Genomic DNA, 15105 nt, shown 5'->3' on the forward strand with positions numbered 1-15105 from the left:
TTTTACGTTTTTTTAGCTATTTGAAGGGATACTATTCATTAGAATAAAAATTAACATATTATAAAAATCATAAAAGAAATATAAACCTTTTTCATATTCATATATATATATGTATTTTTTCATACTCCTTTTTTATGTACTATGCATGCAATATGTAGAATATTCATTAGATACTGAACTTTTTAAACACATCATTTTGCATAATACACAAAAAAAGAAAATGCTTTTTTCAATACATGATACACTTTGAAATAACATGAAAATGTTAAACGTGTATGCTCTTTATAAATTATGTTATTATCCTACCAATTGGTGAAAATTATATTTTTATAAATGCCATTATTTTTTTTTCGAATACTTAAAAATATGCATAAAAAAATACATCAAAATGGAATGAAAAATTTGTAATAATTATATATGCACAAAAAAAGGGGAAAAAACTAAATTTATTCTGAACGTTCATATAATATTTAAAAAAAAAAAAAAAATCCTATTAAATTATATGCAATATATATTTTTGGCTAGTTGTGGAAATACATTTTTTTTTTTTTTTAATTTATAAATTATGTAAAGGCGTTGTGAAGTGAGCAATATTTATAATCGTTTGGTTTATTCCCAAAAATAAACTCATAAATGGAAATCTTTATGTCATATTAAAGGAGTTATAGTTGCTTAATCCAAAGGAATGACCAAATAACAATGATATGTAATAAGATTTTTTACAAAAACTAAAATTACCACTTTGCAGTTTTTTATAATTTGTTTCCTATGCCATTACATATATTTACCTCTATCTATTTATAACGCCACATTAAATTTGTTAAAAACGCCATGCTGAAATAGAGCTTATCATAGTTTGTATAGAGAAGGGAAATAAGTTATTTTTGATAATTTTCACAAAGAATATTGAAAATGCAAAAATATATATATATGTATAGGAAGAATGCATAAATCTTTATTTATGAGTAATACATTTTCCTAAGAAAATATTGTTAAATATTAATACATGAATATAAACATATGCATAATTGATTGTGTATATGCTTGTATTCGAAGGGGAGCATATAATAATAAACAAGTCTTAATATGTTTTCAAAAAGGAAGGTTGTTAAAAAAAATATAAAGAAAAGCTTGTTTGATGATTCAGGATATGGTGGTGAAGAACTCAAATTATTTAAAGGGCCCGTGAATGAAGAAAATAATACAGTAGAACAAGATGAAAAAGGAAATAAAATCAATAGTAATGCATGCATTCATGAAGAAGGTATAAAAATACACGATGGAAATAATTTAAACAAAACAAATAACGAAATAAAAAAAAACATAACAACAGTATTTATGACGAACAATAAAAATATTAATGATGCATATAATGCTGAAGATAATATGGAGAATCAGCAAAACGATTTAAAATCAGAAAAAAATGAAAAAATGAAAAAAAAACTGAGTTTTATAGAAAAGAAAAAAAAAGAAGAAACTGATAGAGTAAATAGATTAAATACAAGTTTTAATATATACAGTGATAGTGATAGTGATAGCGGTAGTGAAAATTATATAATGATAAAAAAAAAGAAAAAAAATGTGAAGAAAAAATTTGCTGGTGTCAATAATAATAATATATATGAAAAAAAAGAAAACATAGAAAAAATCAATAACATGAAAGAAAACGCGAAAAATGATGAAAAAAATATTATAACAATTGAATTGGATAACCATGAAAAACTTATTTATAATAAGCATTATTCTAGAAATAAAAATGAACAAAATAATGAACAGTATTATAAAAAATACAATACAAATAGGTATTATATGTACACCAAAGATAGCGATGGAAGTGAAGGGCATCGAAATGATGTATTTTCTATGAGAGGAACAGGAGGTGATATTAATGAAATGGATGGGGATAATCCATATAGTTATAACGGTATAAAATCTGATAAAAATTTTCAAAACATATTACAAGTGAATAATATTTACAAACCTGAAATAGCAACTGGTAATAGCTTGCTTGTTCAGGAAAATGAACAATTATATGATGATCATGTTATAATTAATTTTGAAGACGAAATTGATGATGATGAAAATGATGAAGAAAATAAATTAATCAAAGAAATAAAATTAAAAAAAAATATTATTCGAAAGAAAAAAGAAATTTCAGAAAAGTATTTGTTTGAATATGAAGAAGATTGGAATGATGATTGTAAAAAATTATATCCTTATGATTATTCTTATATAGACAAATATACTTCCAAAAAATATATATATTCAAATGAAATAAATAATAATTTCGAAAATGAAGACGATTTTGAAGTTGACGATACATATAACTACGAAACATTAAATGAGCTAAAATACAAACTTTTAATAAAAAAAAATAAAAATGAAGAAATAGGAAATTTATATGAAAAAGTCATAATAAAAAGCAAACACGACCAAGAGTCAGAGTTAAGAAAAGAGTTTTCAAGTAATGATTTAGAATCAGAAAGCAAAGGAAATGATGACATTTCCAAGTTATACAAATCGTATGGAAACTATGGAAATATAAGTGATGAAAATGAAGAAAATGAAAATCATAAAATAAAAAAAATTATTAACAGGAATATTTTTAAAGAACTATCTAATGAAAAAAAAAAAATGGAATTTTTAGCTAGCTCAAATTATGATGATAATATAAACGAAGATATATATATGAGAGACAAATTAACTGGAAATATTCCAATAAAAAAAGAGAAAACAAACGATTTAAATAATATAAATGTGGATGAAAAATATAATACATATGAGAATAAGAAAGAAGGAACATCTGTTATCATAGAAAATAAACATACAATAAATAAATTTAGTGAAAAAGGTTTAAAAATTAAAGAAGACATTGAAGATAATACTTCTTATAATAATGAAAATGAAAAGATGTTTGAAAATATTAAAAGAAACTTTGAACAATATGGTGTATGTAACTTAGAAATTGTTAAGATGAATAATGACATAAAAAAATATTATGAGAATTATAAAACTGAAATTAAAAATTATGAAAATAAAAAACGTTTAGAAAAACATAATAATATAGAATATAAAAAATTAAAAAAAATGTGTAAAAAAAAAAAAGAAAAAATTATTACATGTATATATATTAATAGATTTATAGCAATTTTAAGGAACCTTATTTTAGAAAAATCAAAATGTATTGATAACGCATTAAAATTATTATACAAAATGGAAAGTAGTTTTTCAACAATTTATTTTAACATGAAGCTATATATCTATAAAGAATATTATGAACATCATAAGCTTAAATTTATTGATGATTATATATTTAATTCGAAATTTTACAAAATAAAAAAAAAAAAATATAAATCAATTCAGTTAAATTATCTTATAAAAGAAGATAATTTTATTCAAAACAAAAACAACATAAATACTCTTATTTTATTTTACAACAATTTTGTTAAAAATATTTATAATTATCATTATTTTAATAAAACTTCATACCATTATATGTTTGATGGATTTTCAAGTAATTATTCTACTGATTCATCAAATATGAGTAAAGATGATAATAAGGTAATTAAAGAATTGAACGATAAACAATATAATTTTAAGAGAACATATAAAAGTGAAAAGACAAAATATTTTCAAACTATAAAAATGAAAGATATAAAAAATAAATTCCTTTTTCTTATTGAAAACATATTTGAAAATGTGAATTTATATTTTTTAAATTTTAAAAGTGTGATAAAATATTTTTACTTATTTAAATATTATAATAGTGATTTTTTTAAAAATAATAATTGCTTGGAATGCTTTCAAGAAATATTTTTTTTTTTTGTAAAATTAGAATTGCTTTATTGGGATCCAATTTTACAATTTTCATTAAAAAAAAAAAAAAAAAATATTAAATTCGATATGTATGACAGACAAATAAAAAGAGATATATTGATAATCGATCAAAATATTTCCAATCATAATATTCATGAACAAATAGGGGAAATTCCAAATGATAACAAAGAAAATAAAAAAGATATCAATGAACATATATTTCCCCATTTTAATTATAATAATTTATTTATAAATAGTGATAATGATGATAACCAATTCACAGATTCACCAGAATCTGGAAGCGAAATTTCTGTAAGCAGTTCAAGTTTCACAGATGAAGAAAATGTAAATAATAATATGAGAAAAAGAGAAAGCGAAAATAATAGCACTAACTTTGAAAACATGAATAAAATAAATCCAACATTTAAGAAGTTTCGAAAAAATCCTAATTTTGAAAAAAAAAAATACAAACTTAATAAAAAATGTTTCAATACTAGCCCATTTATAAAATCATTTGAATGGTATAAATTCATGGATGAGTTAATGCTTATTTATGATATATCAAATGAAAAAGAAATATTAAAAATTTTATATAAAAATATATTTAACAATAAAATATATGAACTAATAGATACTGTATGGAATCCATTTTCACTGAATCAAAGTATTAATTTAGTTGCCATAATAAAAGAATATATAACATATAATGAAGACAATGATTTGTTATTTTTAAAAATTAGAGAAAGGGTTTGTATCTACATAAAAACATATTTAGAATCACGTAAAAATATAATGAATCAAAAAAAAAGAAATATTTTCTTAATTAGATGTTTAAAACTTTTAAAATGCATAAAACATATACTTGCTATATTACGCGATAAAGAATTACACCAAATTGTTCAGAAAATTTTCTATGACATTGTTTTAGCTAACTGTGATTATTCTAACAAATTTCATAATCTTATTTTATCATCTTTAATTCCGATCATTCAATCTGTAAATATATTATATAATGATAATTTTAATACTGATATGACGAAAATAATGAATAGGGTCGTATCCAATTTGGAATCTGGTGGCACTTGTTTTACGACACTTCACATTGATGATTGAAAAAGTAAATGGGGAAAACTATAGTATTAAAATATAGAAGCATTAATTATAGGCATAATATATATATATATATCCCATTTATTATTTCAATTTATTTTTTTTATGTAGCTCATCATGTACAGAAAAAGACGTATGTACATGAATAGAACGATAATCTGCCATATTGTAAAAAAAAAAAAAATTCATCACTTTTTTGAGTAGACAAACATACCCATATGTCTTGCACCATTCTTAAGGTGCAAAATAGTTTCCTAATTTTTATTTTATTATTATTTTTACTATTTTTATTCGTATTTTATCATAGCATAAACTTTCTTATCAAGCCATCCATTGATTAAATAAAAATGCATTTTCTTAAAATTTAAAGAAGTTAAAAATTTTTTAATTTATATATATTTTTTATTCGCTTTCCTAAATGACTATGTTAGAGCGTCAAAAGGGAAAGCAAGAATATAATAAAAAAATTGCAACTAAAATTGCTATAAAAATTTTGATAAACATCGTAATAAAAATAATGATAAACAATAAAATAGGTAGGGCATATAAAATATGTTTGGAGCATGCGGATATTGAAATATGTTCAAAATGCAATAAATACCACGAAGAAAATTCGCATAAATAAAAAGAAAAATATTAAAGTCGCATAATGAATTAATTACAGAAATAAAAAAGCATGCCCAATACATTTATTTAGGAAAGAAAGTGTATATATGCACAGTCTATGCAATTTAAAAGTTACAAATATACGATTTTCTCATAAATTCTGACAAAAATGCAAACACAGCATATGTATAATAAATATGGGACACAAGTATATGTGTATTCCCATTATAAATCCAAATTAAATCTTAAAAAATATTGTATATATAATTTTGAAAATTTATCCGTTCATAATTTTGTTTTTTTTTTCCTACAGCTAGCTAATTCAATATTTTTTTTCTACAAATAATTATTTTTATATTTTTTCCTACAGCTAGCGATTTTTGTAAATTTTTTTTCAAAAATAATGATACACTTTTAAGCCATAAAAATTAATCATTTATTGTGGTTGTGGCTGTTCTTGTGATGGAGCAATGTGCATCATAAATCCAAATTTATATTCATTATTTAAATAATCAATGTATCCACTAACTCCAAATCCAGAATAATCTTGTGTAAAAACAGCAATTTTTCCACTACTGTCAATTGACCCTTGTACTTTTGCATGTCTAAATGAGTAATCCCAACCTAATCTCATTGCTGATTCTTTTGTTTCTGGAGTAACTTCAAGTTCTGTTCCCACTGATAAACGATCTGATATTTTTCGGGCATATTGCATTTTATAAGAGTGGGCCTGGTTTAACATAAATTCTGGTGATTTAAAATTTGGCTGCCTAACACATTGCATAGTTAATACATGATTTTTATGATTATATCGTAAACCAAAAGATCCAATAGATGCACAATTAGATCCTATATATGTCAAATCTACACCTGCTTGTAATTTTTTTGTTAATAATTGTGTATATGAAGCATTAAATATCCACGCCCCTTGCCAAATTGTTTTAAAATTGTAAGTGTTTTGTGGATTATTTACTTCTAAAGACATTTCATACATATTTCTCGGATCGCTTTTATTATATGTATTAAAATTAAATTTACAATCAACAAAATGATTTATTTTTTTACAAAACCTTCCATTAACACTGCCATCCAAGTTAATTCTACTAATCATTAACAAAGTATTATCACTATTTGCAAAATTTGCTCCAAATTGATATAAATATCCAACGTCTCTTAAGGATGTACCTAAAAATAAAGTATGGGTTGATTGGAGATATTTGTTAACATTTTTATCAACTTCAAATCTAAATCCATCAAAATTATCTTGAGTAGTTATATATTTATATTCTTTATTTAAGTTTTCAAATAATAAAGCATTAGGGGCATCAAATGTGTTTGTAAATGGCGCCAAATTTGCATCTTTTGAATTTTTATCATCCCCTTCATTTTGTTTATTTTTTTCTATATCATTAATATTTTCAATATCACCATATTTGGGTTTTTGTAAATTTTCCATTTCATTTATTTCTTCACATAATGTTAATAATTTATTATTCAATAATTTTCTTTTCTTTCTATTTAGTTCCTCATCTTTCTTTTGTTGTGTGTCAAAAATCGAGTTACGTTCTATATATGCAAAATTTTGTCGAAACAACTTTTTTAAAGCATTTGTTATCTCCATAATATGTGCATAAACATGTATGTGTATATGTGTGCGCGTAAAGGATGTGTTTTTTTTATATTTTTATTTTATCTCTTTTATTTTACTCTAATTATACTTTTAAACTGGATTAATCTATTACAGTTTTATGATTCCGTTGTTTTTTTTTAATGTATAAGATCATTTATTTGCATTTGATTCGAAGCACATTCATACGCTTAGGCATAAAGATAAATCATAAAATTAAATTAATTCAAAAAATATATATACAACTTCTTATCCGTTTTGAAGTTATGAAAGTCTATAACTATTATTTAATTGCTCTAGCTTTTGATTTTTTTTTTTTTTTTCATAAGCCTTTATTATAGCATTTATGCAAAAAATAAAAAAGTGGATACTTAAAACAATACAAAACTGTGTACATACATATGTTCAAAAGGTTGTAGACTATAAAACTACACAAAGTAGTATTATCCCCCAAAAAAATACATTTATATATAATTAATTTAAACAATATTTATACGTATAAAAATATATACTTAAAAATAAATTATTTATAATCTTGTAAAAATCGAGGATACTCCATAAATATATGCAGAATTTCACTTTAATAATATATTTTTATTTTATATTTATTTTAATCTCATCATTTTCTGTGCAAAATTGTAAAGCTATTATGTTTATACGTTATAAGTTTTATATTCATATATATTTATTTTATATTTTTTTTCACATAAATCTATATATACCATATATATAAGAGCATAAAGTATAAAAGGCTTAATTATTTCAATAATAATATGTTTTATATATTTTATTGTGTTATTAATTTTATTTTATTTTATTTTATTTTATTTTTTATTATATCAATGTACGACATGCACATATTATTTTTTTTTTATGAACATAAAATATAATGACTAATATTTGGAACAAAGTAAAATTACATTATATCATATCCAAATTTCTATATAATTTTGTATTATATATATGATGCGTGTAATTATAAATAATAAGATTATATTTTTGCACAAATGTATGTACTTCTATGGCATATTTTGCTAACATTTTATTTTGTATTTATTATTAATGCAAATGATACAAATACTGAAATAACGCAAATAATGCAAACACTGCAAATTATTAACAAAATAATGCAAACTGTTAACGAAATAAAAGCTTTTGCTCTTAAGGATATAAACACGTTTTTAGAATACATATATGTGCTGTATACACTTTGCTTCGTTACCATTTTGCGATTCGTAAGTTAGAACAACTAGGATTATTCACAAAGGAAAGAAAGAAAAAGAACTTAGCCGAATTAATTATTTTATTTTAAAATATTTTGTGGAAACTATAAAAATGTTTATATAATAGTTCATTGATGCAAGGAAATGGTGGAAGCACAACATTGATACAGTATAAAACGCTTTATCGCTTTGTGGTTTATAGTATTTTTAATTATAATTTTTTTTATTTATTTTTGTCTTTTTCTTTTCCCATTCCTAATGTTTTATCTTGGATATACAACCCAATTTTAACACGGATCTTATCTAATTTACATTCCATGAAAATGATGTTAACAGTTATTATGTAAAATACATATATAATAATAGAGTTTGCATTTTTTTTTTATTTTGAGTAAAATAATATTTCATAACCTTATTATACAAAGATAATATTTAATTTTTATAAAATATAGTATTGGAACATATTTGATTTATTTGTAATAGATAGATAATCATTTAAGTTTATATTTAAAATAACTATTTTTGAAGTGGAAAAAAAATGAAAATAATATTCTGTAGTTTACTGATTTATTGTTTCTTATTATATAATTTTATCAAAAAAAATTTAGGCCGTTATTTATTATGTTGTATTCAATTTTCATTTCGAATAAACATAAATATTTTTAAATATTATGATACATATAATAAATAGACCAATTAATATCCGTTTTTTTTTTATTTCGGAAAAAAAATATATATAGTTAGTGTTATCACATTTTTGTTTCAAAAAAATAAATATTCTAATCAGTTTACCATAAATAATAGCATATAAAAATGTATATAAAAATATTGTAATTTTTATTGTATAAAAAATTGTTACTATTTCTCCTTAAAATTGTGAATATATATATATTTATTTATAATAAATAGTTAATAAAAAATAATATTTAATTATCATCTATTATATTAAATACATGATTTTAAGAGCACTTTAAAATTATAAATTTATTTGATAAAACAATAAATAAATGGGAAAATATAAATCCTTGTTTTCCATTTATACAACATATAATATTTTGGTATATTATGTACAAAATATATTTCAAAAATACTATTAATTTGTTTTCCATATTTTGTTTTCCGTACATAACCAACCCCGCTTTATATATATTCCGATGAGACAAAGAAACGACGAAATTATTTTTTAATATATCATTATTCGTGGTTTTTATTTATATTTTTCTTGTATTTCCATTTTTTTTATATATATGGAATATCTGTATATTATTTCCACATAAAGCCATGTGTTCATATATTTGTATTAATACATAGATAGCTATTTTTATGTATTATTTGATTTGTTATATGCATACTTATTTATGTAGTTAAGTTGAATGTATCTACTGTAATTATAAATTACTAGAAAATACTTGTAATTAAACGATTAATTTTTATATTCTTAGAATGTACTACTTATATATTTAACCATTTTTTCTTATTAAAAAAAAAAAGTCTGACTAGCCAAAATGATTAAACATAATATCAAAGGATTGTATTGTTTTATTGATGAAATACGAAATTGTAAAAGTAAAGAAGATGAAGAAAAAAAAGTACTTGAAGAAATAATAAAAATAAAAAAACAATTTAATGAAAAAAATTTAACAAATTATAAAAGGAAAAAATACATATGGAAATTGATATATTGTCATATATTAGGGTATGGTATATCATTACCATATTTAAATATAATAAAATTAATTTGTAGTCCAGATTTTAGTGATAAATATTGTGGATATACAGCATTGTCTTTATTAGTTCATGATAATAATGAAATTTTAAATATGATGGTAAGTACTATTAAATTAGATATAAAAAATTATGATGAAAAAATTAACTTTTTAGCTTTACATTTTACAAGCCATAAAATAAATGAATTATTAGTAGAAAATTTATATGATGATATATTACACATTGTTACATCAAATTATATATATAAACCTAATATTAGAAAAAAAGCTTTTTTATGTTTAGCCAATATATATAAAAAAAGGCATGACTTATTATTTAAAAATAAAAATGATTTGGAAATTTTTAAATTTCTTGATCAAAATATATCCGAAATAAATATGTTCAATGCTTATTCGTATTTAAATTTAATATATATTATAATATTGATTTTTCAAAAATATGAAGCCTTATTTTTATATACAAAAAAAAAAGATGAAAAAAAAAAAAAAAAAAATACAACTCATAATCAAAATCATATTATTAATACAATAGGAATAAAAAGAGAAATATATAAAGATGGAAGTAGTTGTAGTAGTCTATTAAATGTCAACGAAAAAAATAATTTAAATGATAATAGTGATGATAATAGTGATGATAATAGTGATGATAATAGTGATGAAAATAGTGATGAAAATAGTGATAAAGAAATAAATAAAAGCTCAGACAATAACAGTATAGACAGTGACTATGTGAATCGAAATAATTCTCAAATTAATTCCTCTTGTTATAAACGATTTTCAATAAATATAAAAAATGAATTAAAAAAAAAAAAAGGAACATTAAATTTGATAATCGAAGAAAATATTACATATACAGATTTAAAACGAGCCGAAAAATTTGGAGAAATTGAATCTGATTGCACAATGAATATTAAAGAAATAAATTTTTTTGAAATAAACAAATATGTAAATAAATATATTAATTATATAATAAATATAATATACTTAATATTAGATGAAAATTTAAAAATTGATGAAGGTTTTTATTATTGCCAATTTCGATATCCATTTTTATTAATTAAATGTTTGCAAATGATTCGATTATATGATATGCATAATTTATCACAAATTATCATAAATAATATAAATGATATTCTATATAAAATATTAAGTAAAACACATAAAAAATTTAAAAATTATCCATCTTTTTGGAATATTTCAAATATAGATCATATAGAAAATCATCAAAATTATATTAGCATTTTACCAAACAAAAATCAATTTTCAAATAATATAATAAATAAAAAAAAAGGAAAAAATAAATTACATAAAATAGATAAAAGTATTGTATATATCGATTATGCAATAATATATGAATGTTGCTCTATATATAATTTTTTAGATGAAAAAATAGATGAAAAAAATAAAGACATTTTAATAACTTTAATTATATCTTCGCTTAATACTAAAAAATCAAATATAAATTATATAATACTTGATTGTTTGTCCCAATTTAAAATAACTCCACAAATTTATAATAAGTTAGAGAGACATATTTCACATTTAATAAGATTATTACATAGTGATGATATAACAATAAAATTACAAACATTTAATATTTTATTCAATATTTGTAACACTTCAAATTGGAAATATTTAATAAATATATTTTTACAGCATTTACCGTATGTTGATCCATATATACAAAATGAAATAATTATAAAAATATGCATTTTGGCAGAACAGTTTTCATCAAATATGGCTTGGTATATTGATATTATATTTAAAATTATTGAAATTACACACAAATATATTTTTAAAGATGTGTGTTATAGATTAGTTCAAATATTAACAGGATTTACACAAAATAAAAAAACAATAAATACTTCTTTATTATCTAAAAATACCAAATCAGATAGTAGTACAATCAATAGTAGCAATGATAATTTAAAAAAAAATACGAATAATAATGGAAATACAAGTCGAAACACTGATATAATTAATAATAATAATGATGAAGAAAAAAAAATTCAAATGTATGCTGCTATGAAATGTTATAAATATTTATCTAAAAATATATGTAAAATAGAATTACTTATAGAGTTATGTTCTTATATCATTGGATCGTTTGGATATTTAATAAAAAATAAAATACCCATGAAAAATCAATTCAAGATTTTAGAAAAATATTTTAAGTATACTAAAACAAATACGAAATCAGTTATTTTACTTGCCTTTATGAAAATGTTATTTTATGATCATAAATTAATTTCTAATGTTAAAAAAATTTTATCTGATATCATTGACCATCCAAATTTAGAATTACAAACAAGAGCATGTGAATTTATGAATTTATGTAACATTAATAATTTTAATTTAATCAATTCTGTTCTTAAAACTATGCCTTTATACAATATCAGGAAAATGCACAAAAATTTTCTCATTAAACGCCTTCTTGAAAATAACAAGTAAGATCTTCATTTTTGCTTCTTTTGAATAGGTTCATTTATTTATGTCGCTAGTCATGTGTACTTGTGCTTTTTTTTTTTATATTTATACTTTTTTTTTTTTTTTTTTTATCGCTTCTTCCTGTTTGGCTTCCTATAGACACACCAACATATACTTACTTGAAAATGATACCCAATTAATAAGTGAAAAAATTAATGATAAAAATAAATCCAACAAATATAACAAGTTTGATGAAGAAGAATATAAAGTAAGCAAATATTCTAGAGATAAAATTGATTCTAATTTATTAGATGAAGGTTATAGTAAAAGAAAATCTCAAAATATATCTTCTTCTGCTTCTTCTGCTTCTGCTTCTGCTTCTGCCTCTGCCTCTGCCTCTTCTTCTGGAGGTTCAAAAAAATTATATAATGACTTAAGTAGCAAATCAAAAACAAGTGATAAAGATTCAGAAAATAATGGAAATTTATTTAAAATGTTAGGATTACAAAAAGCAAATAATATAAACGAACTGTGGTTAAATGGTTGTTTATTAAACAAATCTTTATTCTACAAAAATTCAGTTATTTCAATTTTACTCAAACAAAAATACCAGGAAAATAAAGCTATTCTTAATTTTTATATCAAGAACATTTCTAAGGGTCCGATCAAGATTGTTAGGTGTGTAAAATAAAAAATGTAAAATAAATACGAATATATAGATAACTGTAAATTTGTTTTATTTTTATTTTTATTTTTTTATCTACAGCATAAATATTGAAGAACCTGAACAAATAAAAATCAAAGAACAAAAAAATATAAATAATGAAATAATTAATGCAGATGAAGTATGTGAATATAAATTAAATGTTACAATTTCTGATATTTTTTATGTTATTCCTATTATATTTTTCAATGTAACGATTCCAACATCCCCGGTAAAGATATTATTCTCATTTGTTTATATGTGCATCTTATTAAGATAATTATTTATAATTTGAAATTCATTCGTACCTACACACATTCATCTATTTCCCTTTACAATTTAAGTCCACATATTTATACATTTTTTTTTTTATAATTTTTCTATAGAACATAATGTTTTCTTCAAAATTGCCAATTCTAATTACTCGATTTATCAAAGAAAGCAAAATTAATGAAGCATCTTTTAAAATATATTGGAAAGGATTTACACAAATTCATAGTGAAGATATCGTAATGGGCTTTCCAAAACATTCGAAGAAAATTCTCGTCAACTATTTGACTAGTGCTTTTAACTTGTACGTTTTAAAGGTAAGCCATGGCAATAAAAAATAAAAATAAAAAATAAAAATATAGGAAAAAATGAATCGTTTAACGCAAGCGCAACGACAATCCATGTATACTTATTCGAGTGTATATCCGCATGCGAATAAGTATTGAAGGGAATGTTCTGTATTGGCATGTTTGTTTATTTCATTTATATATATCTGTATTTAATTTAATTATACACAGATCGGAACACATATATGCGCATCAGGATTCATACATTTTCCAGGAACAAACATAGATAACAAAATTTTGATTTTAGTTAAAATTCGATACGAATCAAGAGGGTAAGTTTTTTTCAAAATTTAAAGTTAATCAAATATGTTAAGTACTTTTGTCTATTTATTTATATAGTTATACTTTTATATATTTGATATTCCATTCTTTCTCATTTCTTTAGATGCCAAATATCAGTTATATCAAGTATAAAACCCTTAAATAATTATTTGAATAAAATATTTGAAGTTTATCTTATAAAAAACAAATAACAATAATATGTATATATATGACGATATATATATTTTTATGCATTTGATGTTTCGATTTTAATGATTGTTTTATTTATATTTTTATTTTATTATTTTTTTTTTCTATTTTTGTTTATTTTTAATTTTTTTGTGTAACTTATTTGTTTTCCAAAACCTTTGATAATTGTATTTAAGAAATATTATGAGGTATATTAAAAAATAAAAAGAATATAAGACACATTCGGTTTTCAACAATAATAAAAAAAACAAAATAAATTTAAACAAGCTCGTTACACATATATATGTACTCCAATATGATTAAAAAAATATAATTGATGAAGCAAGGGCATATATTCCTTTTAAAGCCGTTTTTTAAACTAATTTTTTGTATTTTTTTTATATTTTTATATTTTTTTTATCATTTTAAATAATTATAATAGCTATCGATCAGACCATTTATATATACTGATCTTTATTTTGTTTTTATATTTTTATGACCTTATTAATTTAGAATATAAAATAAAAACAAAAACAACCACTTTAACCTCTTCTTTTTATCATACCAAATTTCATATTTCAAGTTTTATATTTTCCCAAATATAGGATATTAAAAAAAGAGAGTAATAAAATAAATCAGACACATAAATTATTATATTATTGGAAATTACAGTTAAATTCTGTAACAATAATATATTATTATTTTTTTATTTAATGTGAAAATATGTTTACCTCGTTTTTTTAAATAAATAAAATATATGTTTTGTTACATTAATTATGCATTATATTTGTGGGTTTAA

General features: G+C 21.2%; 3 protein-coding genes across 3 annotated transcripts; 2 read left to right on the top strand and 1 right to left on the bottom strand.

The window, feature by feature from the left end:
- Positions 1-1086: 1086 nt before the first annotated feature.
- On the top strand, positions 1087-4929 carry PBANKA_1116400 (conserved Plasmodium protein, unknown function; the record flags this gene model as incomplete). The annotated part of the gene is made up of 1 exon (XM_034565700.1): positions 1087-4929. The coding sequence occupies one exon, from the start codon at positions 1087-1089 to the stop codon at positions 4927-4929; it is 3843 nt and encodes a 1280-aa protein (XP_034422371.1).
- A 1039-nt stretch (positions 4930-5968) lies between these two features.
- PBANKA_1116500 (mitochondrial import receptor subunit TOM40, putative) lies at positions 5969-7153 on the bottom strand (the record flags this gene model as incomplete). The annotated part of the gene is made up of 1 exon (XM_034565701.1): positions 5969-7153. One exon carries the CDS (start codon positions 7151-7153, stop codon positions 5969-5971), a length of 1185 nt encoding a protein of 394 aa, XP_034422372.1.
- Positions 7154-9887: 2734 nt separating this feature from the next.
- Positions 9888-14329, top strand: PBANKA_1116700 (AP-2 complex subunit alpha, putative; the record flags this gene model as incomplete). The annotated part of the gene is made up of 6 exons (XM_034565702.1): positions 9888-12556; positions 12696-13214; positions 13303-13471; positions 13626-13826; positions 14028-14128; positions 14242-14329. The coding sequence occupies 6 exons, from the start codon at positions 9888-9890 to the stop codon at positions 14327-14329; spliced, it is 3747 nt and encodes a 1248-aa protein (XP_034422373.1).
- Between the last annotated feature and the right edge of the window lie 776 nt (positions 14330-15105).

The sequence above is a fragment of the Plasmodium berghei genome, assembly GCF_900002375.2.
Source record: "Plasmodium berghei ANKA genome assembly, chromosome: 11".
Lineage (NCBI taxonomy): Eukaryota > Apicomplexa > Aconoidasida > Haemosporida > Plasmodiidae > Plasmodium > Plasmodium berghei.